General features: G+C 48.2%; 10 protein-coding genes and 2 non-coding genes across 12 annotated transcripts; 2 read left to right on the forward strand and 10 right to left on the reverse strand.

Moving 5' to 3' along the window:
* The first annotated feature begins 6 nt into the window (after positions 1–6).
* Positions 7–12126, forward strand: LOC120449943 (trafficking protein particle complex subunit 11). Its single transcript, XM_039632644.2, has 10 exons — positions 7–875; positions 932–1162; positions 1221–1658; positions 1715–2113; positions 2176–2610; positions 2712–2905; positions 10058–10566; positions 10638–11432; positions 11493–11687; positions 11745–12126. The coding sequence occupies exons 1-10, from the start codon at positions 136–138 to the stop codon at positions 11769–11771; spliced, it is 3963 nt and encodes a 1320-aa protein (XP_039488578.1). The 5' UTR covers positions 7–135; the 3' UTR covers positions 11772–12126.
* On the reverse strand, positions 2950–4092 carry LOC120449949 (seminase). Its single transcript, XM_039632651.1, has one exon. It carries the CDS (start codon positions 3758–3760, stop codon positions 3014–3016), a length of 747 nt encoding a protein of 248 aa, XP_039488585.1. The 5' UTR covers positions 3761–4092; the 3' UTR covers positions 2950–3013.
* On the reverse strand, positions 4283–5178 carry LOC120449948 (trypsin beta). The gene has a single exon (XM_039632649.1). The coding sequence runs from the start codon at positions 5115–5117 to the stop codon at positions 4344–4346; it is 774 nt and encodes a 257-aa protein (XP_039488583.1). The 5' UTR covers positions 5118–5178; the 3' UTR covers positions 4283–4343.
* Positions 5254–6124, reverse strand: LOC120449945 (trypsin alpha-3). The gene has a single exon (XM_039632646.2). It carries the CDS (start codon positions 6105–6107, stop codon positions 5322–5324), a length of 786 nt encoding a protein of 261 aa, XP_039488580.1. The 5' UTR covers positions 6108–6124; the 3' UTR covers positions 5254–5321.
* On the reverse strand, positions 6208–7202 carry LOC120449947 (trypsin alpha-3). The gene has a single exon (XM_039632648.1). It carries the CDS (start codon positions 7011–7013, stop codon positions 6237–6239), a length of 777 nt encoding a protein of 258 aa, XP_039488582.1. The 5' UTR covers positions 7014–7202; the 3' UTR covers positions 6208–6236.
* LOC120449944 (trypsin delta) lies at positions 7755–8753 on the reverse strand. The gene has a single exon (XM_039632645.1). The coding sequence runs from the start codon at positions 8751–8753 to the stop codon at positions 7755–7757; it is 999 nt and encodes a 332-aa protein (XP_039488579.1).
* LOC120449946 (trypsin alpha-3) lies at positions 8897–9688 on the reverse strand. The gene has a single exon (XM_039632647.1). The coding sequence runs from the start codon at positions 9677–9679 to the stop codon at positions 8897–8899; it is 783 nt and encodes a 260-aa protein (XP_039488581.1). The 5' UTR covers positions 9680–9688.
* On the reverse strand, positions 11830–19666 carry LOC120449942 (protein KIAA0100). The gene is made up of 10 exons (XM_039632643.2): positions 19511–19666; positions 19304–19430; positions 18711–19247; positions 18380–18655; positions 18180–18323; positions 16073–18126; positions 15533–16013; positions 14426–15464; positions 12269–14370; positions 11830–12206 (listed from the first exon to the last, which is right to left on the reverse strand). The coding sequence occupies exons 1-10, from the start codon at positions 19561–19563 to the stop codon at positions 12135–12137; spliced, it is 6885 nt and encodes a 2294-aa protein (XP_039488577.1). The 5' UTR covers positions 19564–19666; the 3' UTR covers positions 11830–12134.
* A 236-nt stretch (positions 19667–19902) lies between these two features.
* Positions 19903–21675, forward strand: LOC120448944 (putative neutral sphingomyelinase). Its single transcript, XM_039631190.1, has 2 exons — positions 19903–20077; positions 20176–21675. The coding sequence occupies exons 1-2, from the start codon at positions 20037–20039 to the stop codon at positions 21458–21460; spliced, it is 1326 nt and encodes a 441-aa protein (XP_039487124.1). The 5' UTR covers positions 19903–20036; the 3' UTR covers positions 21461–21675.
* A 240-nt stretch (positions 21676–21915) lies between these two features.
* LOC120448945 (60S ribosomal protein L28) lies at positions 21916–23588 on the reverse strand. The gene is made up of 4 exons (XM_039631191.1): positions 23534–23588; positions 22687–22786; positions 22270–22512; positions 21916–22085 (listed from the first exon to the last, which is right to left on the reverse strand). The coding sequence occupies exons 2-4, from the start codon at positions 22777–22779 to the stop codon at positions 21987–21989; spliced, it is 435 nt and encodes a 144-aa protein (XP_039487125.1). The 5' UTR covers positions 22780–22786; positions 23534–23588; the 3' UTR covers positions 21916–21986.
* On the reverse strand, positions 22851–22925 carry LOC120450664. Its single transcript, XR_005616311.1, has one exon. It is a non-coding gene; the product is annotated as a small nucleolar RNA CD11 (small nucleolar RNA).
* Positions 23060–23135, reverse strand: LOC120450662. The gene has a single exon (XR_005616309.1). It is a non-coding gene; the product is annotated as a small nucleolar RNA CD11 (small nucleolar RNA).
* Positions 23589–23594: the final 6 nt, after the last annotated feature.

Consider the following 23594-nt stretch of genomic DNA (forward strand, 5'->3'; position numbering starts at 1 on the left):
CATAGCCTTTAAGCAAGACGGTCACACCTAGACGACGTAGCTGGAGAAGATCATCAATTGCAGCGCAGGAGAGGAGTGGCAGTTGGCGACGAAGAGATCGATCTCATCCAATTCTGAGCAGGAGCGGCCGGAACCATGACGATGGACACCACCGCCCTGCCATCGGAGCTGCTCGTGACTCCGCAGCCGCTGGTTGGCTTCTGTGGGCTGGACACGGCCCGGGTGTCGGTGCACAAGGCCGTTTGGGAGGCGTTCAGCGGCAGTCTGCAGCGCAAGGCCGCCGACCGGGCTGCCGTGCAGTACAAGCTGCTACCACCCAACTATGAGTTTCCGGTGGCCAAGCCCAAGCGGGCCAACTACGAGTGGTACCACCCAAAGGGCATACTCAAGCGGAACTGGATGCTGAAGCACCTGCACGTCCTGCCCTCGGTGGTGGTGCTGTTCCAAGATATGGAGTGGAACGATCTGCAGTGGACGGAGAAGCAGGTGCAGTGTGCGGCAATTGTGCAGGCCCTAAAAAACGCCCTGCAAGAGAGAAATACACGGCTGTGCCTGGTGCTGCTGCAAAGGGCAGCACCGCTTCCACCTGGCGAAGATCTGCTGGCTGCAGAGCGAGCCGCCAGTTTGACAAACGCTTGTGGAATAACCAGCAAGATGCTGTTCATACTCCCCCATACAGAGCATCTCACAGGCTACGCCCTGCGTCTGGAGTCCGCGTTCTTGGATATGGCTCAGTCCTATTACGCCCTCATGTCCAAACGGATACGCAACCATCGGGATCAGCTAACGGCGGCGCACACATCGTTGAAGATCCGCCACCAGTTTAAATTGGGATTCGTGGCGGAGATGCGCCAAGATTTCAGCACCGGACAGAAGTATGTCCTTTTTAAGACTTTTCTTTTGCATTTAAATAATCTTTATTTCCTCGCAGGCACTATTTCCAAGCCTATGCCAATCTGGACGAGATACGCATCAATGACGGCAATTGCCTGGAGATTAAGACTCTGGCAGGATTTTTAAACTATAAGATCTGTCGGCTCATGTTTAAGCTAAAGACTCCGAGGGATGCCATTAACCAGTTTATTATCCATGTGGAGAAATACAAGTCTCGAGTCGGTTTCAAGGATCTGGCCTTTGAGCATCACGCCTGGTTAAGCACTCAGTAATGCCGACCCTTAGCACTCCTTTAGATATCCTAATTAACAAACACTTCATTGCAGACATTCCGTATTCGCTGAGCTGTTTTGCGAGGCCATCAAGAACGGACTGCCCGCCCTACAGACGCAACACCCTGGAATCTATTACCACAAAGCAGCTGAATATGTGATGAAGCGGCGGGATGCAGCTCTGGAGGCCTATGCTGCGATTCAATCCTCTGCAGAAGCTACACCCACAACGATTCAGAATCCGTTGTCCCTGTACACAGAGTTTTTCGGAATCCGAGCGGTAAAGACGGGCGATTTGGTGGCCGAGCAACAAGCCAATATGCAGTTATGTGATCAGGAGCGCAGCTATAACCATTCAGCCGGAATCATAGCTCTGCTCAGCCAGGCCATGGCCCAGTTTAAAATTTACAAGTGCCTCAGGTTTCGAAAGAAACTAGCTGTCGACATGGCCGAGGAGTACCTGAAGAGCGGGGATCATGCCAAGGCTTTGACGTAAGATAGTTTTATGTGTACCGTTGCCAAAAAATTAATTGAATTTCTTTTTCAAGTTTGTATTCCTTAATGCTGCCCGATTATCGTCAAGAGAAATGGTCCACGATATTCACTGATGTTTTGCTTAAAACACTTCGTTGTTCGTTGCTCTCGGGCTCTGTAGCTGACTACATTGCATGCAGCGTTGAAGCATTGTCTTTGCGTCATCAAGGCGAGCAGTCGGAGGGAATTCTGATATTGGAGAACCTTTGGCAGGTGTTTCAAGGCGTGCCACCCATGCCGAAAACTCAGTTAACGCCCGAGGCGCAGGCGTTGTGGACTACTGCGCTGGCCAGCGTGAAATCGCCCATTCAAATTGATTTAGATAAGGTCAACGATGTAGTGGAAATGTGTGCCACATTTGAGCGGGTTCAGTTGAACAACGACGACTTGCTGCAGTTGCAACTGATAGTGCGGTAAGATTAGTTTTCATTATAATATAAGAAATATGCAGTTACTTATTTGTTCATCTGCTTAGTGTGCTCACGGATGTTCCATTGAGGATACGCGGCTTCCATGTAATTCTAGCCGATGCGGGGAATCCCCACAACAGCTACAAACTGGAGGCACTCAAGTATTTCTGCTTTCCCAGCCTCACGCAGCTACGTGGCCAAAAGCAGCCGGATGAGGAGCAATTGGAAACTCAGCCAGCGGAGCCCAAAAACTTTGAAAAGAATATGAGATTGGAGCCCGGCTCCTACTACCAGCTTTTCTGCAGCACCGAAGCACAGCAGTTCCACGAGAACACTCAACTGCGCATCGTCCGGCTGGAGGCCCACATGGGCACTGACCAGGTAGCCGCCCTACTCACGTGCAGCTCCAACTACTCACGGCAGCTGTTCCGGCATCACACGCGCAGCCGCGATCTCGATGACAACGTGACGATCAATCCCATTTGCTACATTGCGCCCACGTAGGTCAAAGCGATTGGTAACGGAAACTGAGATTTATTTCCGGACAATCGCATGCAACCAGCGCATTTGATGCTCTACTAATCACGGTCTTCTATTCCAGCTTTCATTTGAACACGCAAACAAACCTTGGCCATGGACATGATAACGGTTCGAATGAGGAAAAGGAAGTTGTGGCTACAAAAATGCTGGTCAACGAGTACTATCCTGTTGTGACCACTGTCAGCAATCCATACAATGTCTATCTGCAGAATGTGGGCGTGCACATTAGTATTCCCGTGGGTCTCCGAAACAGTGGTGAGTAAGAGATAAAATGTAATGATACTTATATAAGCGGAAAATATTACATTTCAATTTGATTGAGAAATCTAGTCATTAGAATTAAGTTAATTGTACTAGTTGCTTTCACATGCCCAAAGCCTTGTCGATAAAGCTTCTAACAGTCTTGACATTCGTGTAGACTCCCGGTGAACTTTTTCGTGCGCATCCAACGCCCCAGGAGACAATTCCGCATAGTTGACCCTGATAGACGGCCGGTCCTCCGGAGTCGCCTTCGCAGGCATCCTTGACGCCCGGCACTGAGGCGCAAAACATGGTGTTCGTGATGGTTCCGCGCAGCTTATACTGACTCATGCAGGTCTTTCGTGGAATGAGCGCCACATCCACGCTGCGCACCTGCATTGAAGCTGCCTTGTTACGCTCCGTGATTTGTCCCCAGCCGGAGACCTTGATGAGATCACCTGCCTTAAAGCTGGAATTGCACAGCTCAATGGTGCTCACTTTGGGACCGCTGATGGGAGCTTTTAGTTTCAAAACAGCCACATCCATTGCAAGGGTGCGGGTGTTGTAGGCCTTTGGGGTATAAACCTTATCCACACCACTTCTTACACCCGTCTCCGTAAGACTCGTTGCCCCGGCGACGACTAACATACCAGAAGCGCCAACTCCCTTGACACAGTGAGCAGCGGTGACAACATGCTGGGGGGTAACCAATGAACCGCCGCATATGAAGCGTCCACCAATGCGCAGGTTCACTAAGTAGGGCACACTGGCAATGTCCACCGGTACACCGCCCACAATCCGACTGTTTGCCTCGTTGCTGGCCGCCCAGCAAAGTGGGATCAGGTGGAGCACGAGCCATAGCGTCGCCATCAGCTCACTCCATCCCACGATATTTGCCGTATCCGGTAGCTGTAACTACCAACCGAGTTTCCAAATCGCTGGCCAGCTGCGAGTCGCTGTTCCGAGTCGAATCGCGCGGCTGTGTGCTCCGATTTATATGCCTCCTAGGAAACAATCATTAAACAGCACACATATTATTTTATTGCGCAAATAATAATTATTTTAATAAACCATTTTGTGTGGCTTATCGCCGGATTCCATCAGCGTATTTGCCATGAGAAATTGAAGCACAACAAAAAGTGCTGTGCAATCTGGCTTTATGTGGGTGATCTAGGCGCTCTTACCGACCTTCTGCCGTTCATTCAATCCCACAAATTAGTTGATTGAATAATTGTCGATTAAACTGTATTTTTAAAAGATCCTCGTGCCATTCTAGTTTTATTTTGATAGTATTGCTTTTAGCCCATTTTCGATCATGAAACCCAAATTAATAAGGAAACGATTTGTCAAGGTCTAATAGTTTTCGAAATAATTCGGATCAAAACAGTCGGATCAAAATGTAATTAGATGATTAATACAAATTCCAACTCAACAAGCACATTCCATATCTATCTTAGTTGCCAATCCTGCGTAGAGTTTGTTCTATAAAGTCATGCACCCTTGCGCTAGCCACATTGGTGTAAACACCTGGAAAAGCAGGTCGGGCGCAGCCGAATCCCCACGAGACAATGCCACAAACCTGACCGCGGTAGACCAAAGGACCTCCGGAATCTCCGGAGCAGGAATCGCGGATACCGCGCACGGCGGCACATAGCATAGAATCGCTTAATTGGCCATATCCGGAATATGAGAGCTTACATTCCGCTCCTGGAAGCACGCGCACCATGGCAGTGCGGACCTGTTCGGCAGGCTGCCGGTTGTTCTCGCGGGTCACTCCCCAACCACTGATCCTGGCATACGCATTACCCTCCGGCGGATTGCGACACGGACTTATGGTGGCGATTTGACCGGGGATTAGGAAAACGGCCTCCTGCAGCGCCAACAAAGCAACGTCCATGTCGAAGTTGGTGGCAGAGTAGCTGGGCGATGTGTGGAACATAGCAACATTGCGAACCACTGGAGCCTCTTGGTCCAAACGACTGGCGCCGGCGTGGATCGTGTAGTCATCCGGCTGGGAGCCATAAACACAATGCGCTGCACTTAGGACTACTCTGGTGGAGATAAGGGATCCACCGCAGATAAAGTTACCACTTTGCCGCAGGTAAACCAGGTACGGAACCTCCGAAATAGTTGTCTCCTTGCCGCCCACAATGCGCGTCTGGCTGGAGGAGCTGGGAATTACGAGTGCCAAATGGCAGAGCCACCAGAGCAACCACAGGCCAACCATGGCGTGTCCAGACTGACAGCTACTATGTATAGTGCTCTCTAGTTTGCAAAGTGATAATGATGCTGTTATTGGCTCGCACCTGCTCCGGAAATTGTACTAATGAGACTATTATTTGGCATTCGGAAAGAGCTCTCAATTGCATGGAATAACTGCGTTATTAACTATTTATTGGGTTAAAGGTTAAACCAAATGATTGCTAGATCTTTAGCAATGTCGCTCGATGAAGCTCTTCAGCCAGTACGTAATCGCTGGACTGCTGAGGCGGGTGTAGACGCCTGGATAGCCTCTGCCACATCCGTAGCCCCAGGATACTATGCCCACGGAGTGACCAGCGTGGATTGTAGGTCCGCCGGAGTCGCCTTGACAGGCATCCCTCGCGTTTTCACCTAGTGCACAAAACATGTTGGTCGTCACTTTCTGCTGTCCTGATCCCATCGATTGGATGCACTCCCTCTGCGAGATGAGCCTAACATTGGCCACCTGCAAGCACTGGTTCCAATTGTGACCCTGCTCGTTGATCGCTCCCCAACCGAGAACCGTGAGATTGGAATGCGGTGGCAGGTCATTGAAGTCGATCTTCACCAGACTCGCATTGCCGGCGATGTCAAAGGGACGACTCAATCGAATCACCGCCACATCGGAGTCCAATCCGCGTTGATGGCAGTAGTTTGGTGCTACACCGACATACCAGGCCGAACGCACATGCTCCGGCGGCGTCTCATCGCCAAGGCACTGTTGTTGGGCATGTAAGGTCAAGTCCCGGAGCTGTTGATGTCGTCCCTCCAGGCAATGAGCCGCTGTGAGAACACAGCTGGGCGAGATTATGACGCCACCGCAACGGAACTTGCCACCGCGTCGAAGATTGACCAGGAAGGAATGTTCTTTCACCGACGCTGACTTTCCTCCGAAGATTTTACCCTGACGAAGAGTGAAGAGGGTGCTGCCCTCCAGTTGATGGAGCAGTGCTAGTCCAATAAGAAGCCTTAACATGGTCTACGGAAGTGTAAGCCTGGAAGCATGTTTATATTTATATTATTACTTCCCGCATTCCCCAGTTAATTGGCTTCAGATAAACTTGAACTATTTATTGACCCTTAAAGCTATGGCTTAAGATTACACTCAGGAATGCTCTTCCACGACGCGCAGAAACCAATCCCGGATCACAGGCACACTGGTGTAAACGCCAGGCAAAGCGGAGGCACACCCATACCCAAAGGATACGATCCCCGCCAGCTGGCCGCGATACACCAAAGGTCCGCCCGAGTCGCCATCACAGGAATCCTTCTTATACGGCTTGGCAGCGCACACCATGGAGCGGGTAATGCGATGGATCCCTTTGAATGCAGAGACGCAGGAGGCGCGTGACCACATGGGCACCAGGACACTGTGCACCCGCTCGGCAGTCTTTGTCGCATCGGCAGCTAGGTAACCCCAACCCGAGACCTTGACCAAAACGCGAGCTGGAACGGATTGTGATGCCAACGCTATGGTCTCTATGTTAGCGCCGGTCATATCAGAACTCAAGCGCAGGGCAGCCACATCCATATTGAGGGTTTTGCTATTGAAATCCGGACGAACCGCCATGTAGTCCACAGTGCGAATGACGGCGTATGGACCAGCCTGATTGGAGGCACCACCATAGATCTTGAAGTCATCTTTGTTCTTGTTGTAAACGCAGTGAGCCGCAGTGATAACCCAACGGGGCTTAACCAATGATCCGCCACACAGCTCCTCGGATGTGGTAACCTGTACGAGATACTTCTCCTGCTTGATGCTGGACACATGACCACCAATGATGCGGGGCTGTATCTCCACGCTGTCGGGATGTGCGTCCGAAGCTGTGGGAAATCCCAATATCTGAACAAGGAACAGCGGAGCCAGACACCGGGCAATCATTGTGGTTATCCAACTATTCCGTTATGGAGCTGAAACTTGATTATTTATTATGTAAATCCGGGCGGAACAAGACTAACATTTGCACAATTGTTCAATCAAACATCTTTGCTGGGAAGTTTAATTAACTCGCAGTCAAAGATATTAAAACGGAAACGCTCACATTTGAGATTTGTATTTGAACGCCTCGATCTCAGGAACTATAGAGCTCAGTAACGGGTATCTGATAGTCGAGGGTAATCTCTAGTGTTTATTAAAAAAACTTATGGTTTTCATAAACAGCATATTCAAATAATGTTTACCTTATAAATGTACAACAATTTTTGACATCTACCTTAAGGTGTTCTTAATCATGGAGATCTGATATTTATGAGCTAATTATTATTAATAACAATTTTTAGATAGAGAGTTCTTCAACTGTTTGCATTGCATTTATATAAGGAAGCTGTTTATCTATTCTGCAAAACCCACTTATTGACATCAGAGTGTTTATTTCCAATGTTTCATATCTTTCTATTGGTTAAATATATGTATTTATAAGCGAGGCTAACGTTTCCTGCGTCAAGATATATCTGATGATCATGTGGGCCTTCCTCGGTTATATAATCTATTTTAAAATACCATATTGCAAAAAGTAATGAACGATCGTGTTTAGTTAACAAACATTTATTATGTGGCAAATAGCTTTCAACGACCTTAAGATCTAGGTTAGTTCGAAACTTGTATCGCTTTAACTTGCGATGCTCAATTGTTGGCCATGACTTTTGTAGCCCACTGGCGGATCGCAGACACGGCTGTGTAAACGCCTGGATAGCCGGCTCTAGCGCAACCATAACCAAAGGACACGATGCCCAGGAGCGTGTTGTTCCTGGTCACTGGGCCGCCGGAATCTCCGCTGCACGAATCCTTGCCAGCAGCGCGTGCACAGAGCATGTACTTGGTGATGGTAGCCTGACCGCGGTAGTCCTTCCGGCACTTCTGCTGCCTGACCACCCTCACCTGTGCGGTCTGCAGGGTCTTGGATGCCGTGGTGCCACCTTCCTTGGTCACACCCCATCCTGCAATGCGTACCCTTGCGCCGGCCTTTGGTCGATAGCTGCCCATGGAAATGGTTGCGATATTTGTGCCCGTCAGGGTTTGGTTCAGCTTCAGCAAAGCGGCATCCATGTTCATTTTCTTCGTGGTGAACTTGGGCGCCACGTGAATGGAAGTCACGGCGCGAGTGACGCCATCACTGCCATCCAAAGTAGTGGTTCCAGCGCGCACCGTGAAGTCGGAGGCACTGTATCCCTGGACACAATGGGCGGCAGTTAGAATCCATTGTTTTTCGACGATGGAACCACCACACAGATTCGAGCCTCGACGCAACTGGACAATGTAGGGCGTGGTGGAAATGGTGGTGCTGGTGCCACCCACAATCCTGGACTGAATCTTGGACGATGTGGCGGCCTTTTTGTTTTGGTTAACGCCCTTCGCGTTGAGTTTCCTCGCAGCAGCTTGGTTGCGATTGCTTCTGTTTCCGGTTCCGTTTTTTCTGCCCGCCAACTTCTTTGCTCCGTTGGCGTTTCTCAGTCTCCTGTTTCTCCTTTGCTGGTTGGTTGCCACGGCTTCACCCAGTTGGGTGAGCTCGACCAAGAGCAGCATGCCCAGAATAAGATACTCCCAGCGCCAAAGCATCTCGCTGTGAACTGTTGTGGTTATGACCTTGCCCCGGCTTTTATGGCCGGATATTCGGCAAAACATCGAAAAATCACCTGAGCAAACAGCACTCTGCGGGTCACAATGGCAGGCATTGCCACTTCAATGGCATTCCAGCTCCAGGTGACGTCAACGATCAGGGTTAACTAATCTAATACTGATTAATACAGCGATTAATCTAGGCGGAGCTAGCAGTAGCTGTGCATATTATCCGCTATCCAGTCGGACAGGTAGCTCACATCGGAGTATACTCCGGGACTATCCCTGGCGGCACACCGATTTGCCCTGCCCCACGACACGACGCCCACAAGGAAACCATGTGAATTGACCACTGGACCGCCCGAGTCCGCGGCACATGCATCCTTTAATCCCGGCACGGAGGCACAGAACATGCTGGCTGTGATGTTCCGGTAGCCACGATACAAATCCCGACACTCCCGTTGCGGCATCACTTGCACATGGACACTGTGCAGCTGATTGGGCAGCGACGTAGAACTCGAGTCGGTTAATCCCCAGCCGGACACCCGGACAAAAGATCCGGAACGCGGAGGCCTCACGGCCAAGGAGATGGGCTTGGCAATGGAGGCTTGAAACGGTTGCTGAAGCTGCAGGAGCGCCACGTCGTTGTCCAATGTGGTGCGGCTGTAGGCCGATGGCAGCAGTATTTTTCTCACATAGCGAGAGTTACGCATATCACTCAGATAGGTCACCCCGCCACGAACCACAAAATCCGATGGCTTGCCATCTTTAAGGCAGTGGGCGGCGGTCAAGACGCAGTGTGGAGTGACCAGGGAACCGCCGCACTCGAAGTTCCCACGTCGCCGGATGTTAACCACGTGCGGCTGGTTCCACACACCGCTCGGATGGCCACCCACAATACGTGGGTTACGGCTTAGCGATGGCAGCTCCTCTGCCGCAGACTCCGGAATCCAAGTCATCCAAAACATCAGCGGCAGCAGCATACCTTGCATCTCGATATCGACTCGTCTGTAATGTGAACTTCGGGTGACTAGAACGACGAAATGCATAGCAGAATCATTTATAGAGCTGAGCAATACTGACCTTTCTCAACGAGAACCCACTTACAAAAACACCTGTTCTTCGATGTTTACACACGGCAATGAACTTGGTGAGGTATGGGGGCTACTACGAGGAAGTAGAGAGAACTGTTCCCACTCGATGGTGTTTGCTTTGGGTTTGGGAAATGGATAACGAACGGTGGGAACACATTTACTCTCATTGTGTTGGGAGTTCCGACTATAAGATAAGATATCACATAGTTTGGTTCAATGTTTAAAATGTGTGACATTCATTAATCAATTAACATTTTTTTTTTTTGCAACTTGCAGTATTCCTCACCACGGATATCTCACCGGGACGCCAAAAGCTGCACTCCCAGATCCAAATAGACGTGGGCGAGCTGTCCGCCCACGGGAGCAACACGGCCACCTTCTATATCTTCAGTCTGACTGAGGCGGAGATCAAGCTTCAACAGAGGTTAAGCTACACTTTGGATGTTGATCGCGGACCAGGAGGAGTTGGCACCAATGCCCGGGTGAGCACAGCCCCGAACAGCTCGGAATCTACGCCCGATCACGAGGTGAAGAGTGTGGTCCAGAGCGTGGCTGCCATTTCGCCGGTGCAGATCGAGTATCTGGATGAGACGCGATTGAGAAAGTCACGAGAGGATACGCTCACTGTGCGATGCTATGGTGACTTTAAGTTCACCGCACGCTTCTACACGATGGATAGGAAGCCGTTGAACCAGGTGTATCGTGGCGAGAACTTTTTGCTCAGAGCCAACACCGAAGTGGTGGCCGTGGACGATGTGGAGATACTAGACAGCTTCTTTATATGTGTAAGCGTACTTTAGAATATTCAAAATACAATAAGGTCATAAGGTCATTGCCAAATATCGTTTCCTTGCAGGATCACAACCTAGTGCAATCTAACTACAGCTTTAAGCAAAAGAAATACACCAACAAGTACAGCGCCGGTGAGCAACTGGAAAGCGTGATAGTCCTCCGGACGAATGCCACTCTGCGTGACTGGACGACTGCCCGAGATCTCGATCACCGCGGCAAATTGGAGGGCAAGGCGGTAGCTAGTAAGTTTATCAGGCCCGCACTTAAACCAGCCACAGAGGAGCCCCAAGCTCCCACACCGCCAGCCGGAATGAGTGCCTATATGAGCAAGAGTCTGGTGACCAAGATACCCACCACCATGACCATCATAAACAGCAATTCGGCTGTGTCCAATGCACTGCAGGTAGCCAATGCTGGGGTGATGAGCAACTCGATGCAGTCGGATGATGTCAACGTGGCTGAGGAAGCAATAAATACCCAAGAGGGAATCAAAACCACTAGGCTCATATACAACAAGGCTTTGGAAGCTGTCCAGGGCACGGGACACTGCCGCGGCTTTATCAAGGGTATCTACACGTTGGAGGGTAATCCCACTACTGTGCCCATCTTTGGAGTGTTCTGCATTCGCTGGCGACGGGTCAATGGCAAGGAGGAGAACGAGTCCAAGTTTGTGATCCGTGGCTTACATATTGCAGAGCCACCGCTTAATATCTACTGCACCATCGAGGAGAAGATGTTCGTGAAAATGCCCATGGCCTTTAAGGTGGTGCTGAAGAATCCCACAACGCATGTGCTTCACCTGATAGCCAACCTCAGTATCAGCAAGACGGATAACTTCATATGCTCGGGTCACAAGCAGGTTGGTATTTTTTATGAAACTCTTTTTGTCTTTTCCAAATTAACGTGTTTATCGTTCCAGCTGGACATATCCATAATGGCCTACGAGGAAAAGGAACTGGTCTACAACCTGTATCCACTGCAAGTGGGCTGGCAAGAGTTACCAGTGCTGAGTCTGGAGTACAATACCAAGGCCGATCCGCAAAAGAAAGACAGCCAGAATGCCTTGCTCGACGAGTTGGTGCAGCGTGCACTGCCCAAACGAGTCTTTGTGCTGGTAAGTGGTCACACATGTTCAAATATATTTCGATTCTAATTTATTTCAATCCCCCAGCCACCTCTGAAGCAACAGAACAAGTAGGGTTGATACTGATATAATGCCGCTTTATTTTAAGTGTTTTAAAGTTTACAAATATCACTGGTGTGTAAAAATTAACTACGCCTACTCCCTCTTTATTGCTAACAACAAACATACATACATAAATAGCTATATTTAGAGAGTTACATAGCGTAATACTTGAGAGTGTGTGTGATTGTATTGTATAATGTATTGTTAAACGGGCCAAGACGCACTCGACATTATTGTTAGTTGATTACGGCGTTTTAGATAAGCAGTGCTAAGTCCTGGTCAGTACCGCAAGTTGCACATATTTTCGTACATCCTTTGAACGTACAGTAATTAATAAATAAAGCATACAAATATCGTTGAAAGAGCACAAACATTTCAATCATTTCCGGATCTTTTTCCGCTCGAGGCAAACTTGAACACACCCCTTTTCTGGGTACGGTTTTCGTTCTGCAAATACACAGATCATTGAGTTATACTTCTTCATTATCTTCGAGATTTAGTTAACTTACCAATAAACGATTTCCGAACAACATCACAGCCTTATCCTCTGCTTCTTGCGGGGTCGCTCGTTCGCCTGCGGACAAAATCGGTTGGCGCTGATGGATATGTAACTTCTGTTTGATGGCCTGCGAGAATATCACCCGCCGGCTCACCGACTTCATGGCCAGAAGCAAATCCAGCCAGGTCCATGTAACATTGTGATACTCCAGCGTAGGTATGACTAGTGAGTAGTCTGTGATGTCCTCTAGATTCTTCTCCTTGTTACCCTTGTAGCTGACGCGCACAGGCACTTCGGGAATCTTGATGTAGATAAACAGCTTGTTTTTCTCGGCGCGCTCCTTCATCTTCTCCACGTCATCTTTTTCGATCTTTACATAGAACTCCGAGTCTTTGGCACCTTTCTTTCCCTTGCCCGAGCGTTTGGTCGACGAAGATGTCGATGACTTGGCCTGTAAATTCGTTGTGGACGCCGAACTCGTTGAGGCGTTGTCATCCAGCTCGTCACTAACCTCCGTTTCGGAGGCATCGCGGTCCGGGAAACAAAACTTCAGCATGGTGCTGTAGAATTTTTTCGTAATGGCAATTGTAATCGGAGCCACATTAATCTCGAAATGCTCCTTCACGGATATGCCGCCCACTGGAGCTTTTTCACGGCAGAAAATACGAAGCACCCGCTTGTGGGTGTCAACGGGCATGTCTTTCTGGATTTCAGTGGCCAGCAAAACATCGCGATAGATTTCTCGTGGCAAAAGATTCTCCATGCGTATGTTGCCCAGCTCCAGCAGATGCTCCACCGAATCGTCACTCTTGGACTTCTTGGTGTATAGAAAAGCACTAAGGACCAGATCCGCTATGCCAATCTGTCCATCCGTTTCAGTAAGCCGCCACTGGGCACGCTTGAAGCAGATCTCATTGGTCCGCACCATGGTCACCGACTCGTCGGAGCGCACGTTCGATATCTTGCTGAGCTGTGACAACTGTGTTTCCTTATAGCATAGCAACATCATGTCCAGGTCCTCGCTAAACGTGTTCAGCTCCTCCTTGCTCTCCCGTATCATCTGCTGGACGTGGTCGTACTCTTGACGCAGCTCCAGTGAGTCGCCATCTTCAATGCGCTCTTTGCTGATCATGTGTGTATCCTTTTCCAGCGAACGAATCTTCATCAGTAGACTCCGGATAACCGTCTGTTTCTGCTGGATGGGTCGCTTTTGATCCTCCGTCGAGTGCAGCTGAAGCTGGAAGCGCATCCTTGTGAGCTTTTCTGCCGCCTGCTTTCGCTGCGGTTCGACGTAGAGCAATAGATTGTTGACAATATCCAGGATCATGGCGTACTGCAGCGAGTTGGTGCATACATCCAGGTCGTGATGCATAAGTGTGAAGGCATCTACGGGATCGTCTTGTTTTTCCCATGGCGATAGCAATTCCTCTGAAGGAGGTGGCGGCACCTCCGTAATGCTATTTGGATCGATGGCATCGCCGTAGCTCACATAGAAGAACTCGCACTTACACTTGGACACAATGCGCTGCAACTGGACGGGTTGTGCCCCTCCTGAATTGTCGCTCAAAAAAGCTCCAACCGTCTCTGAAACTACACCGCCCACACTGCGCCCACTGCCCACCAAATGTGATATGTCCGGCAGGTTGTTGATCACAGTCTCGTCCTTGTCCTGAATGTTGTCCACCGTCAGCCACATGATCTCCTTCTCCAACAGGGAATTATTATCGCCCGCGCTAACTGTTGCATAGTACTGCATGCACTCCAACAATCCCTTCCAAGTGGTTTTCGAGATCAACGAGCGCTCACGCCAAACTGGACGATGTTCCCGCTGCAAAATTTCAGCCTTGGCAGCACTGATAATTACATAGCCAGACGTCTCACAGCCCTTTAGCAGTACTTGCGAGTTCACCAGACTGATGGACCAGTTCTCGTGGATTATATCCTGGGCGGAACATGCCTGCAAGCCCTGAAGCTGCAGTTCCCTGGATTGGGTGCTATGATCATCACTATACACATTGAATTTGTGGTCCGCCTCTGCGATGAGCTGCTGCAGCATGGCTGTGGCATGAATCTGAGCGGGTGCCTTTTTCAGCGATGCATTTGGGTTGGAAACTAGAAAAAAGGTTTTTAGAACAGAAAACTTAAAAGTAATCCTAACGAAACTCACTTGGCAAAACCTCGCTGTTGGTGCTAGACAAGGTAATGGTGCTGTCACTTCGCTTATGTTTTAAAACAGCAGAGTTGGGACCTTCCTTGCGATAGCTCTTTACCGCCTCCGTGGACAAATTGTTTTTCAGTTTCTGTGACTTCATGAATGAATCAAAAAGAGCAAAAGCCACATCTCGATTGCTCTTTGTCCAGGCACCTTTGAGGTCATAGACTACCAACTTATGAGTAGGCGTTGTGGACTGCGCTTTAACATCCTCTTCCGTGCTTGTAGCCGTCGTGGGTATCAGTGCCTCGCGTCCATAGGAAACCTTCGCCACGCTTAGGAAGTAGAATCTCACGATTTTGAAGGCATCTGCTGCACTGGCCAAGTTCTCAGAGCTGCTGTCCATCTTCTCGGTGAGAATGCTCTTAAGCCAGATCTCTGCGTCGTTGAGCTCGCAGTTCATGTAGATCGTTGACCAATCCGCTCGTGGCCGATGGATGAGCCCATCGTCAATAGGATTCAGGGTTAGCGAATGCTCAGAACTGAAAGACACTCGCCGGCCGTTCAACTGGAATCCCTTTTGGAGGGCGTGGGACATCCAGTAAAGCACTTGAAACTTATGTAAGCACATCTGCAGGTTCGCTTTCTTGTAGTGCCGACTAAGAGGTTTCTTTCGCGGTCTCACGTTGTTAAAGACCGGACCTCGTCGCGTGGGCCGCGTCACACCTGATAGAATAAGTTGCAGACTCTCAAACCATCGCAAGGTGCTGCCGTACAGCACCAAGCTGGGTATGTCGACTTCCAAATCTTCACCCGCCTTAGGCTTAGTCTCGAATGATACCCAAATGTTGAGATTAAGTGAGCGGAAGGCGCGGAAGGAGTCGTGGACTTGATTACTGGAGTACTCTGGCAGCTTGTCTGGGGCACAGGGCATCACAGCATGGTGGTCGTTGGGATTAGCCAAGCACACCCATTTCAGCTTAATCGTCAACTTAAGATTGGGAAAATGGAGCAAGCGACAATCGTCGTAGCGGGACGCAGTTCGTACAGTGACCTAAAAGAGGAGCATTTATCAATTAAAATTGATACAAACAACTTTTGAATAATATGCAATAGGCTTACATTTAGTTCTCCTTTAAACATAATCTTGGCATTTGTCAGCACAATCCCGCAATTGTTCCAGGTCAACTCCATTTCCTCCGTCGTGTTATACGGATCGAGCGAGGCGTGCAGAAGTATTGTAAATTGCTTGGCTATCAAAGTCAACCGACCGTGTAAAAGCAATCGCAGCTTATCCCAAAATGGCAATGGGGGCGAGGGATCCTTAGAGGGAGCCGATATCTTCTCAAAACTTAGATTGCACTGAGCCATCACGGGTTCCCAGCACGCTCCAAAAGCGTAGCTACAGCTCTCCAGTTCGCAATCAAAATCATGGTAGAATTTTAGCGAGGGCATGCTGCGCTGAATCACATCAGTACCAAAGGGTTCGCCCACGTCTATGAACACATCGCGCTTGGCTCGCTTGGAGCCCATTTGCTCGGCTCCACAAAGGTTTCCGTACAGTCGCATGCTTTTTACGCAAAACATTGGCTGCGGAAAGTCCCTGAAAATGTAATCAAATGTTTATAAATATTAAATCCATATCCATAATAATCCACCCACCTCAGCATAAACTTCCATTCAGTGCAGCTAATGTTGACACCGCGGCACCAAAGTGTAGAGAACTCCAGACCCTCCTCCGGCCAAGGACTCTCGTGATCAATCTCGCGCATAATACGCGTCACATTATCGTACCCGTGGATGGAGGTGTCCGCCATTGCCATTATATTCACGTCCGTCATGATCCAGGCCAGCAGTCGGGTACGTACTGGGCCACTTTCTCGTATCTTCTTTGATCGCTGAATGTAGATCTCTGAGTTCTTCTTTACCAGGTTCGCATACAGACTCTCGATAGTTCCAGATGGCAGTAACAGACGTTCTGAGCGGAGTTCGCCTATCTTCTTGTCAAAGAGCGCCTTGCGCTTTAAGCTCTCCAAGTATTCATCCACTAGTAGAACATAGTTATCACGAAGTTTTACCTCAAAGGGATCGTCGCTAATTTCCAGCAAGAACTCCTTGATTTTAATAACCAAATCACAGGGTAGTGGGGAGTCCACTGTAAAGGGTTTCTTCTTGTAGTTGTGAACCATTTTTAGCCATTTGAAGTGGGATGTGCACTCTCCATTGACCGCGTTATAAAAGTCGTGGTCATACGGGAAAATGGCTTTGAAGGACCCAATTGTGGTGACCCACACTTTGTTGGAGGCCAGCTGAAAACCAGGAAAGTTTTGTCTTTCTTGGGTCAGTACCTCGAGACGTGGAACTGATTGTAGATCCAGCTCTTTCACAGTAAATATATGCTGATTATCGATCTTAACGAACACATTCTCCGCATAAATGATGCACCGTTCCTTTTGGCTGAAGAAGAGGCTTTCCACGAAGATCTGAATTGAGTGGCGATCAGAAAACTTTATTTCGAAGATGGTGCTACGTTCTGCAGACAACTCCACTATGAGTCCTCCTTTAGGAGTGGTTTTCTTAACAGACGAAGCCGGAATAGCCAGCTCTGTCTTCAAGTCTTGCATATCACGCACTAATGTTAAAAGATGCATGTGCAAATTAGAGTTCCACGTGGCCTCCATGTTGCCGGGTATGTAAATGGACAACTTGCCCAGTGTCCCCTCAACTTGCTCATGTTCCAGTCGTATCATTTTGCAAGTGGCAAAAACGTCCGAGAAGTCGGTGAGGCAAAGCGAAGAAGCCGTCATTGAGCGCATTATGGCCATTTGAAACTCTTCAAGCTTTAGGGTGGTTAGGCTTTGAGACCGCGATAAATTCAGCTCTGAGAAACTGAGCAGCGAATAAACATTGTGATGATTGACAAAGTAAGCCGTAATATCCTTGATCTTAACAGACACGCGCAGTGAGGTAGATGGCGGTGCTGGCGGCACGGACAATGTAAGGCCTGCATTTGGTCTAGCCTGAGATTGTCCCGACATACTCTTTGGTTTTATTCCACGGTACTGCCGAAGGCACTCCATTGACTTGACCACAAATTCCGCCAGCTGCATGCTGTATTCCGTGCGGAAAGTGTGCACTGATATGTCCAATTTAGTGGTGTTTGCATAGGAACAGAGCTTGACCAAGCTCACACCGAGGAAAAACGGCGAGCCAGGCGAATGAGTCTTCTTGAGGTTGTTGGTGTCGTTGATGGAGTTGCCGAGATTTGACCACAGAGTTTCCACCATGAGTTCCATACTCCATTGTCGCTGATTCAACAACAAATTGAGGAACTTGTTTTCATAGAGATTACTTCGTTTTTCCTCGATCTGCTCCAACAGGAATCTGGTGTGACTTACACTCATGGCAATATGCTCATCTTCCAGTTTCATAAGAAGTGAGACATTAAACAGTTCTGCGCAGCCTTTAACAACAATTCTCTGCATAATCCACTCGAGAACGCCGCCCTCCCGTCGCTGATTCGCCCGAAGATTACTCTGCACAGCGGTGTCCAGATCCAAGTGATCCGGCAGGGACTTCTGTTTTTGTATCAACAGCGGGCTCGATCGCTGGCGGGCCAGAAAATTGTTGTTGACAAAGTCATAGATCTCACTGTGATTATATATGATTTGGAATGTCTTCAGTTTTACATACAAATTGAATATGTCTTTTTCCAGCTGAAAGGTATAATATTATGGAATGTCATAAATTAATTGATGTCTTTACTTACCACAGAGTCTATGGTAAATTGTTCCACAAAGAGAAGCTTTTCATATTTGGTGTCAATGTCTAAATGATGAAAGCCCAATTTGGCAAGCATTGACGGTAACAACGTCTTTTCATCGGTGACTTTCGAGTTAAACTTTCCCGAGATCTGTGTAGAAACCATTAAGTATTATCGATTAACTCATAGTGGTGATATCAACCTACTTGAAACGATTGCAGTTTGGCACTAAAATCGTTTTGTGAGTTTTCTTTGACGGCCGAAAATGTGGCTGCCTTAATGCTAAAGTTAAAGTTCTTTGGTATAATGGGCGCCAGCTTCTCGTAGTTGTCATTGTCGTAGGACCTCTTCGAGGGCGCTAGGGCTTGTGTGGAGCGTCGCGATTGCTGACCGGTCGATGTTCTTCGCTTGGCCTCACTAAGGAACTCGTACAGTCCGCCGTGGATGACGGATTTGGCATTGTTGATCACCAGACTAAGGGTCTGCAAACGGATATCAATGAAAAATATGCCTTGCAGACACAAGTATGTCACCTACATCCATAGACAGAGGGCCTTGGGCAAAGAGCGATGCATCCAGGGTCATGTCGAAGCTGACCTCGCCCAGGCAAGGCCGAATCTTGTTCAGATTCTCCAGCGATTGACGGCGAGAGCTGCAGTGCCTCAGCATCTTGGCTTGGGCTTCGCTCAGCGCTGCATTGACCAACAGCACACGAGCATTCTGCACGATACTCCCGTCCAAATGGAGCTCCTTTGCCGTGGCATGGATAAACCATCCGGGATCAAAGTCATTGTTCATCAGCACCACTGAAATGTTGTTCACGTGCACTGCCATGAACTGGGCAAAGGTGATAATGCTCGCCGGCACCTTAGTTTCCCGGAAGTCTGGCACACCCTTCGCCTCCGAGGGTTTGCCCTCCGACGTCTGTGTTCGCCGGAGCTCGTAGGTGTCCTGGGTGTCATCCTGTCGACTGTGAATGTCTTTGTTGATGCGAATGTCGCGGATGTAAATGGAGAGCAGCTTGGTCACCTCGGTGGTGAAGAAACTGCTGCGCAGGCACACCTCCTCGATTTGCTGTAAAAATGGGAGTGTTTATCGCATGGAAACCAGAGTTCGAAGGTTATCCATACCACCGAAAATCCACTCTTGCTGATGTGCACATTCTTCAGGGACAAATAGGGCAGCGAAATGCGGCCGATCCGTACTTTGACCCGAAACCTCTTGACCAAATACCAACTAATGCCCGTGGGCAAGACCCTAAAATGGAAAGTGATTAATTTTTTATGTTTATAACGATGATGGTTCAATTATGGGGCTCCAGACCAACCGAAACTTACCAATAAACGATGATGAAGAGCGCCAGGCAGAATAAGAGCAGCTGTAGCATCATGATGGTGCCTAAATACCATAGTGTCCCAACATTTATGTTGTGTTATTAATGTTTTTAAATGTTTTGACTAAATACTGAACAATTTACTAGTTGCGGCAATAGAGTGACCAATGCATCAAATTTAAAAATACCACAATAAGCTATCAGTTTTAAATATGTTTAACCCTTGCTAGACAATATGCCTACAATAGGATTAACTGCATTTCCAACATTTTGAAAGGGAAATGCATTCTAAATTGAAAACGTGTAATGAAAAGAAATGCCTCCGTGTTCATGTGCGATTATGACTTGTCGCAACCACAAAGCTCATCAGAGGGTTAAGACTTTATTAAATTTTGGCTTTCCCCAGACGGTCACACTGTGGCTTTATATCTTTTGAAAATAACAAAATCAAAAAGTTATCTTATCTCTGCTCCCGCGCCCGTTATTCCATTGTAAGCATGCGAACGTAAAACCCGACCAAAGAAGTCGCTATGTTGCTGCTAGAGCTGAACATTCTGACCCTAAATATATGGTGAGACAGGCATCTAAGGCATCTCCTTCTACGGCTGCTGGAGCACCACTTGCCTTGGCACCGATCTGTGGAGACTAATCACATGTGTGCATTTTCAGGGGCATTCCGTATGTGTCGAGTGATCGCGGACCCCGCATCGATGCCATATGCAAGGAGCTGGCCAGCGGAAAATATGACATCGTTTCCTTGCAGGAGGTGTGGGCGCAACAGGACAGCGAGCAACTGCAGAAGGGCACGGAGGCGGTCCTGCCCCACAGCCACTATTTTCATAGCGGCGTAATGGGCGCCGGTCTGCTGGTGCTCTCCAAGTACCCCATCCTGGGCACTTTGTTTCACGCGTGGTCCGTGAATGGCTACTTTCACCGTATTCAGCATGCGGATTGGTTCGGCGGCAAGGGTGTGGGTCTGTGCCGCATACTTGTCGGCGGGCAGATGGTGCACCTGTACAATGCCCACCTGCACGCGGAGTACGACAATGCCAACGACGAGTACAAGACGCATCGCGTCATCCAGGCCTTTGACACTGCTCAATTTATTGAGGCCACCAGGGGGAACTCTGCGTTGCAGATCCTGGCTGGTGACCTGAATGCCCAGCCACAGGACATCTCATACAAGGTGCTGCTCTACACCTCCAAGATGCTCGACAGCTGCGCCTCGGACTCTTTTCGGACCAACGAATGTGAACACAACTCGTACACATCAAAGCAAGCACGGGAGAGAAATCCCCAGGGCATCCGCATCGATCACATATTTGTGCGTGGTGGCGATCATGTCAATGCTGAGATAGCGGAGTACACACTGCCTTTTCCGGAGCGAGTGCCCGGCGAGAAGTTTAGCTTCTCCGACCACGAGGCAGTGATGGCCAAGCTGAAGTTATTCAAGCTGGCACCTAGAACTGAGGAGCCAGTGGCCACGATCGAGGTGAACTGCCAGGTAGAGGAGGGTGAAAGCTGTGCGGTGAGAGAACTAGGAGCAGGCGATGCTCAGACAGGAGAGGACGATCAGTCACAGCAGCAGCCGGAGATCCAATGCAACGGAAGCTCCACTTCCATCCAATCCATGCCCGCCGCCAGAACTGCTGCCCTTCACGAAGCTCTGGCCCTGTGCGATGCTTCCCTGCTTCAGTTGAACACTGATCGAATACTGTACTACAGCGCCGCCACCTTCCTGTTCGTCCTCCTGGTCCTGCTGGTGGAGTTCACCGCCCCCGTGGGCATGCGCACCATCTTTCTGCTGCTCAAGTTCATCGTGTTTGGCGTTATTCTGTTCTGCCTGTTTATGGGCTCCATCTGGAACTATATGGAACGAAATGGAGTGCTGCAAGGCAAGAAGTCGATGGAGGTGATGCTGCACCATGCCCAGAAGTACGAGTACTTCTACTGAAATTGTGGGTAGTAGCCAAGCTCAATGCGCATTTAAAATCCATGTATAGCGTAGTGTAAGCAGCGATGTATGTTTGACCAGAGTTTATATAACTCTTACTTGATCTTTTACGTCATGTAATCTTCAATGCAATTCCATGGTCTCTTTATTTGTAAAGTCATCCATATCCCAGAAATTATGTTTCAATAAAAGTGAGAATCATTTAGGAACATAAAGATTGATGTTAACCTCTTCTATCAACAAATATTTAAAGAACTCATTAATCTTTAACAACTCTCATTCCAAATTTTTTAGATAATATAGTGGGTCAGTGACCTCATTCGCGGTTATAGAAGAATGATCCAAATGCGACATTAGTTGAGCTAATCATAAATACATCGCCTCAAAGTATGCAGTACTTCGTCGCGACCCTTTAACGGGACAAGTGAACACAGAAACAGAAATTTTCATTAATATTAGGGTGTTTTTAACATTTTTCTTTATTCTCGAGTAGAAAACAGCTCCGCATAATCCCATCTGGTACAGTTTATTCGGGCTTCTTTCCCTTAGCAAGCTCGGCCTTCTTTCCCTTCACGGGGGCGGGCTTCTGGGAGCGCAGGACAGCAGAAGCGCGGCGGAGGGCAGCCTGTAAGCACAAGTGAATTTATTAGAATAAATCCAACACAGAAGTACGATAATATATTTTGGTTGAGAGCCTCAGACTAGGTTATCAACACGATCATTCTGCGATCTTGGTTGTAGCAAATTAAAAAAGATCATCATAACAAGACCCAAAACAGTTGTCCCTAGACTTTGAGCCACTTATTCACCTGTGTCAGGTCCTTGCGGTACTTGGAGCCGATGAGCAGGTTCTTCAGCTTCTTCAGGGAACGGCGGGGACCGGCCTTGAAGTCAACACGCACGGTGTTCTTGGCGGGACGCTGGGCATACTTGCCCTTCTTCAGCACGGCGGTGAAGCCCTTCTTGTCGGCGGCTGGCACAACTCCCAGGGTCTTCTTGTGCACGATGCCGCTGTAGCGGTACGAGCTCACGCTAGCCAAGTTGTTTGGCTCCTGGAATGGATTTGACAGTCAGTAAAATGTGCTTGGACTATTCGACTAGTGATGCAGCCAACTTTTATCAGATTAAAATTACTATCATGTTGTATTCAAATATCATTGTGAAAGTTATAAGTTGGAAACATCATTTAAACGTAGTGAACAGTTTTCATTGTCACATTTACTTACTGTGCTGAAGGGCTTCTTAACATCGCGCTTCTTCAACAAGAAGGCGTTGTTGTTGCGAATGATCAACCAATTGAGGTGCGAAGAGGTTGCCATCTCACGTCTGTAATAGAAGTTAAGAACTCATTAGAAAATACTCTGGAAAAAGACATATTAAATATTTTTTGAGGGTATTTCAGTTTTGGGTGATGAATATAGTCTTCAAGAACTCTTCTGCTAAATCAATCCTCATTAAAATAAAAAAATGTGATTTCGAATACATTTTGTATGCTTACCTTTACAGAAAATTAATAAATTAGCCATTCCAGAGGTGAACATGAAAGAAAAAGAAAGTCTGTTAGATTATGTTGTTTCTGCATAAAAAAAAAGAGATCTTTAGATATATTCAGTCTTGGGTGATGAATATAGTCTTCAAGAACTCTTCTGCTCAATCATTCATCATAGAAAAAATATATCACACATTTTAAACCACACGTGTTCTTACCTTTATTGAAAAGATCCATGTTAATAAAAGAAAACAGGAAAACAGCAGAAAAAAACAGCATGTAAAGAAAGAAAAAACCGATATTAAATGGGATATTGATCAACGCCACGTTCGCTTAGTAATATCTACTATTTGATAAAGTCCATCATGGGTTCGCTACAAATTAATTCACATTTTTATTCACTATTTGCCCGCTGCGTTGCACGTGAGGGTAAAACTCAATTTACCTCCGAAGTTCAGCGGGCCGGCAGCCAAATTGAAGGAAACACGTGGGGCAGCCATTGTACCTCAACACTTGCGGAGCGCTTAGGACGCTGAGGGAACGCTAGAACTTAACCAAATCGAGAACAAACGCAAAATGCCCACCTTTTCTCGTTGAAATACAAGAAGGAAAGAAATATGGCAGCCCGACATAGCGCGAAGTTGG

The sequence above is a fragment of the Drosophila santomea genome, chromosome 3L, assembly GCF_016746245.2.
Source record: "Drosophila santomea strain STO CAGO 1482 chromosome 3L, Prin_Dsan_1.1, whole genome shotgun sequence".
Classification (NCBI taxonomy): Eukaryota; Metazoa; Arthropoda; class Insecta; order Diptera; family Drosophilidae; genus Drosophila; species Drosophila santomea.

Excerpts from the sequence above, each read along its gene's own strand:
- LOC120449943 (XM_039632644.2), top strand. The coding sequence starts at position 136 with ATGACGATGGACACCACCGCCCTGCCATCGGAGCTGCTCGTGACTCCG. Across the intron at positions 876-931 it reads GATTTCAGCACCGGACAGAA|GCACTATTTCCAAGCCTATG; the intron begins GTATGTCCTTTT and ends ATTTCCTCGCAG. Across the intron at positions 10,567-10,637 it reads TAGACAGCTTCTTTATATGT|GATCACAACCTAGTGCAATC; the intron begins GTAAGCGTACTT and ends GTTTCCTTGCAG.
- LOC120449949 (XM_039632651.1), bottom strand. The coding sequence starts at position 3,760 with ATGGCGACGCTATGGCTCGTGCTCCACCTGATCCCACTTTGCTGGGCG.
- LOC120449948 (XM_039632649.1), bottom strand. The coding sequence starts at position 5,117 with ATGGTTGGCCTGTGGTTGCTCTGGTGGCTCTGCCATTTGGCACTCGTA.
- LOC120449945 (XM_039632646.2), bottom strand. The coding sequence starts at position 6,107 with ATGTTAAGGCTTCTTATTGGACTAGCACTGCTCCATCAACTGGAGGGC.
- LOC120449947 (XM_039632648.1), bottom strand. The coding sequence starts at position 7,013 with ATGATTGCCCGGTGTCTGGCTCCGCTGTTCCTTGTTCAGATATTGGGA.
- LOC120449944 (XM_039632645.1), bottom strand. The coding sequence starts at position 8,753 with ATGTTTTGCCGAATATCCGGCCATAAAAGCCGGGGCAAGGTCATAACC.
- LOC120449946 (XM_039632647.1), bottom strand. The coding sequence starts at position 9,679 with ATGCAAGGTATGCTGCTGCCGCTGATGTTTTGGATGACTTGGATTCCG.
- LOC120449942 (XM_039632643.2), bottom strand. The coding sequence starts at position 19,563 with ATGATGCTACAGCTGCTCTTATTCTGCCTGGCGCTCTTCATCATCGTT. Across the intron at positions 19,431-19,510 it reads CTCTTCATCATCGTTTATTG|GGTCTTGCCCACGGGCATTA; the intron begins GTAAGTTTCGGT and ends TTTCCATTTTAG. Across the intron at positions 12,207-12,268 it reads TGTTCGGAAATCGTTTATTG|AACGAAAACCGTACCCAGAA; the intron begins GTAAGTTAACTA and ends GTGTATTTGCAG.
- LOC120448944 (XM_039631190.1), top strand. The coding sequence starts at position 20,037 with ATGTTGCTGCTAGAGCTGAACATTCTGACCCTAAATATATG. Across the intron at positions 20,078-20,175 it reads ATTCTGACCCTAAATATATG|GGGCATTCCGTATGTGTCGA; the intron begins GTGAGACAGGCA and ends GTGCATTTTCAG.
- LOC120448945 (XM_039631191.1), bottom strand. The coding sequence starts at position 22,779 with ATGGCAACCTCTTCGCACCTCAATTGGTTGATCATTCGCAACAACAAC. Across the intron at positions 22,513-22,686 it reads TTAAGAAGCCCTTCAGCACA|GAGCCAAACAACTTGGCTAG; the intron begins GTAAGTAAATGT and ends AATCCATTCCAG. Across the intron at positions 22,086-22,269 it reads ACCGCAAGGACCTGACACAG|GCTGCCCTCCGCCGCGCTTC; the intron begins GTGAATAAGTGG and ends TTGTGCTTACAG.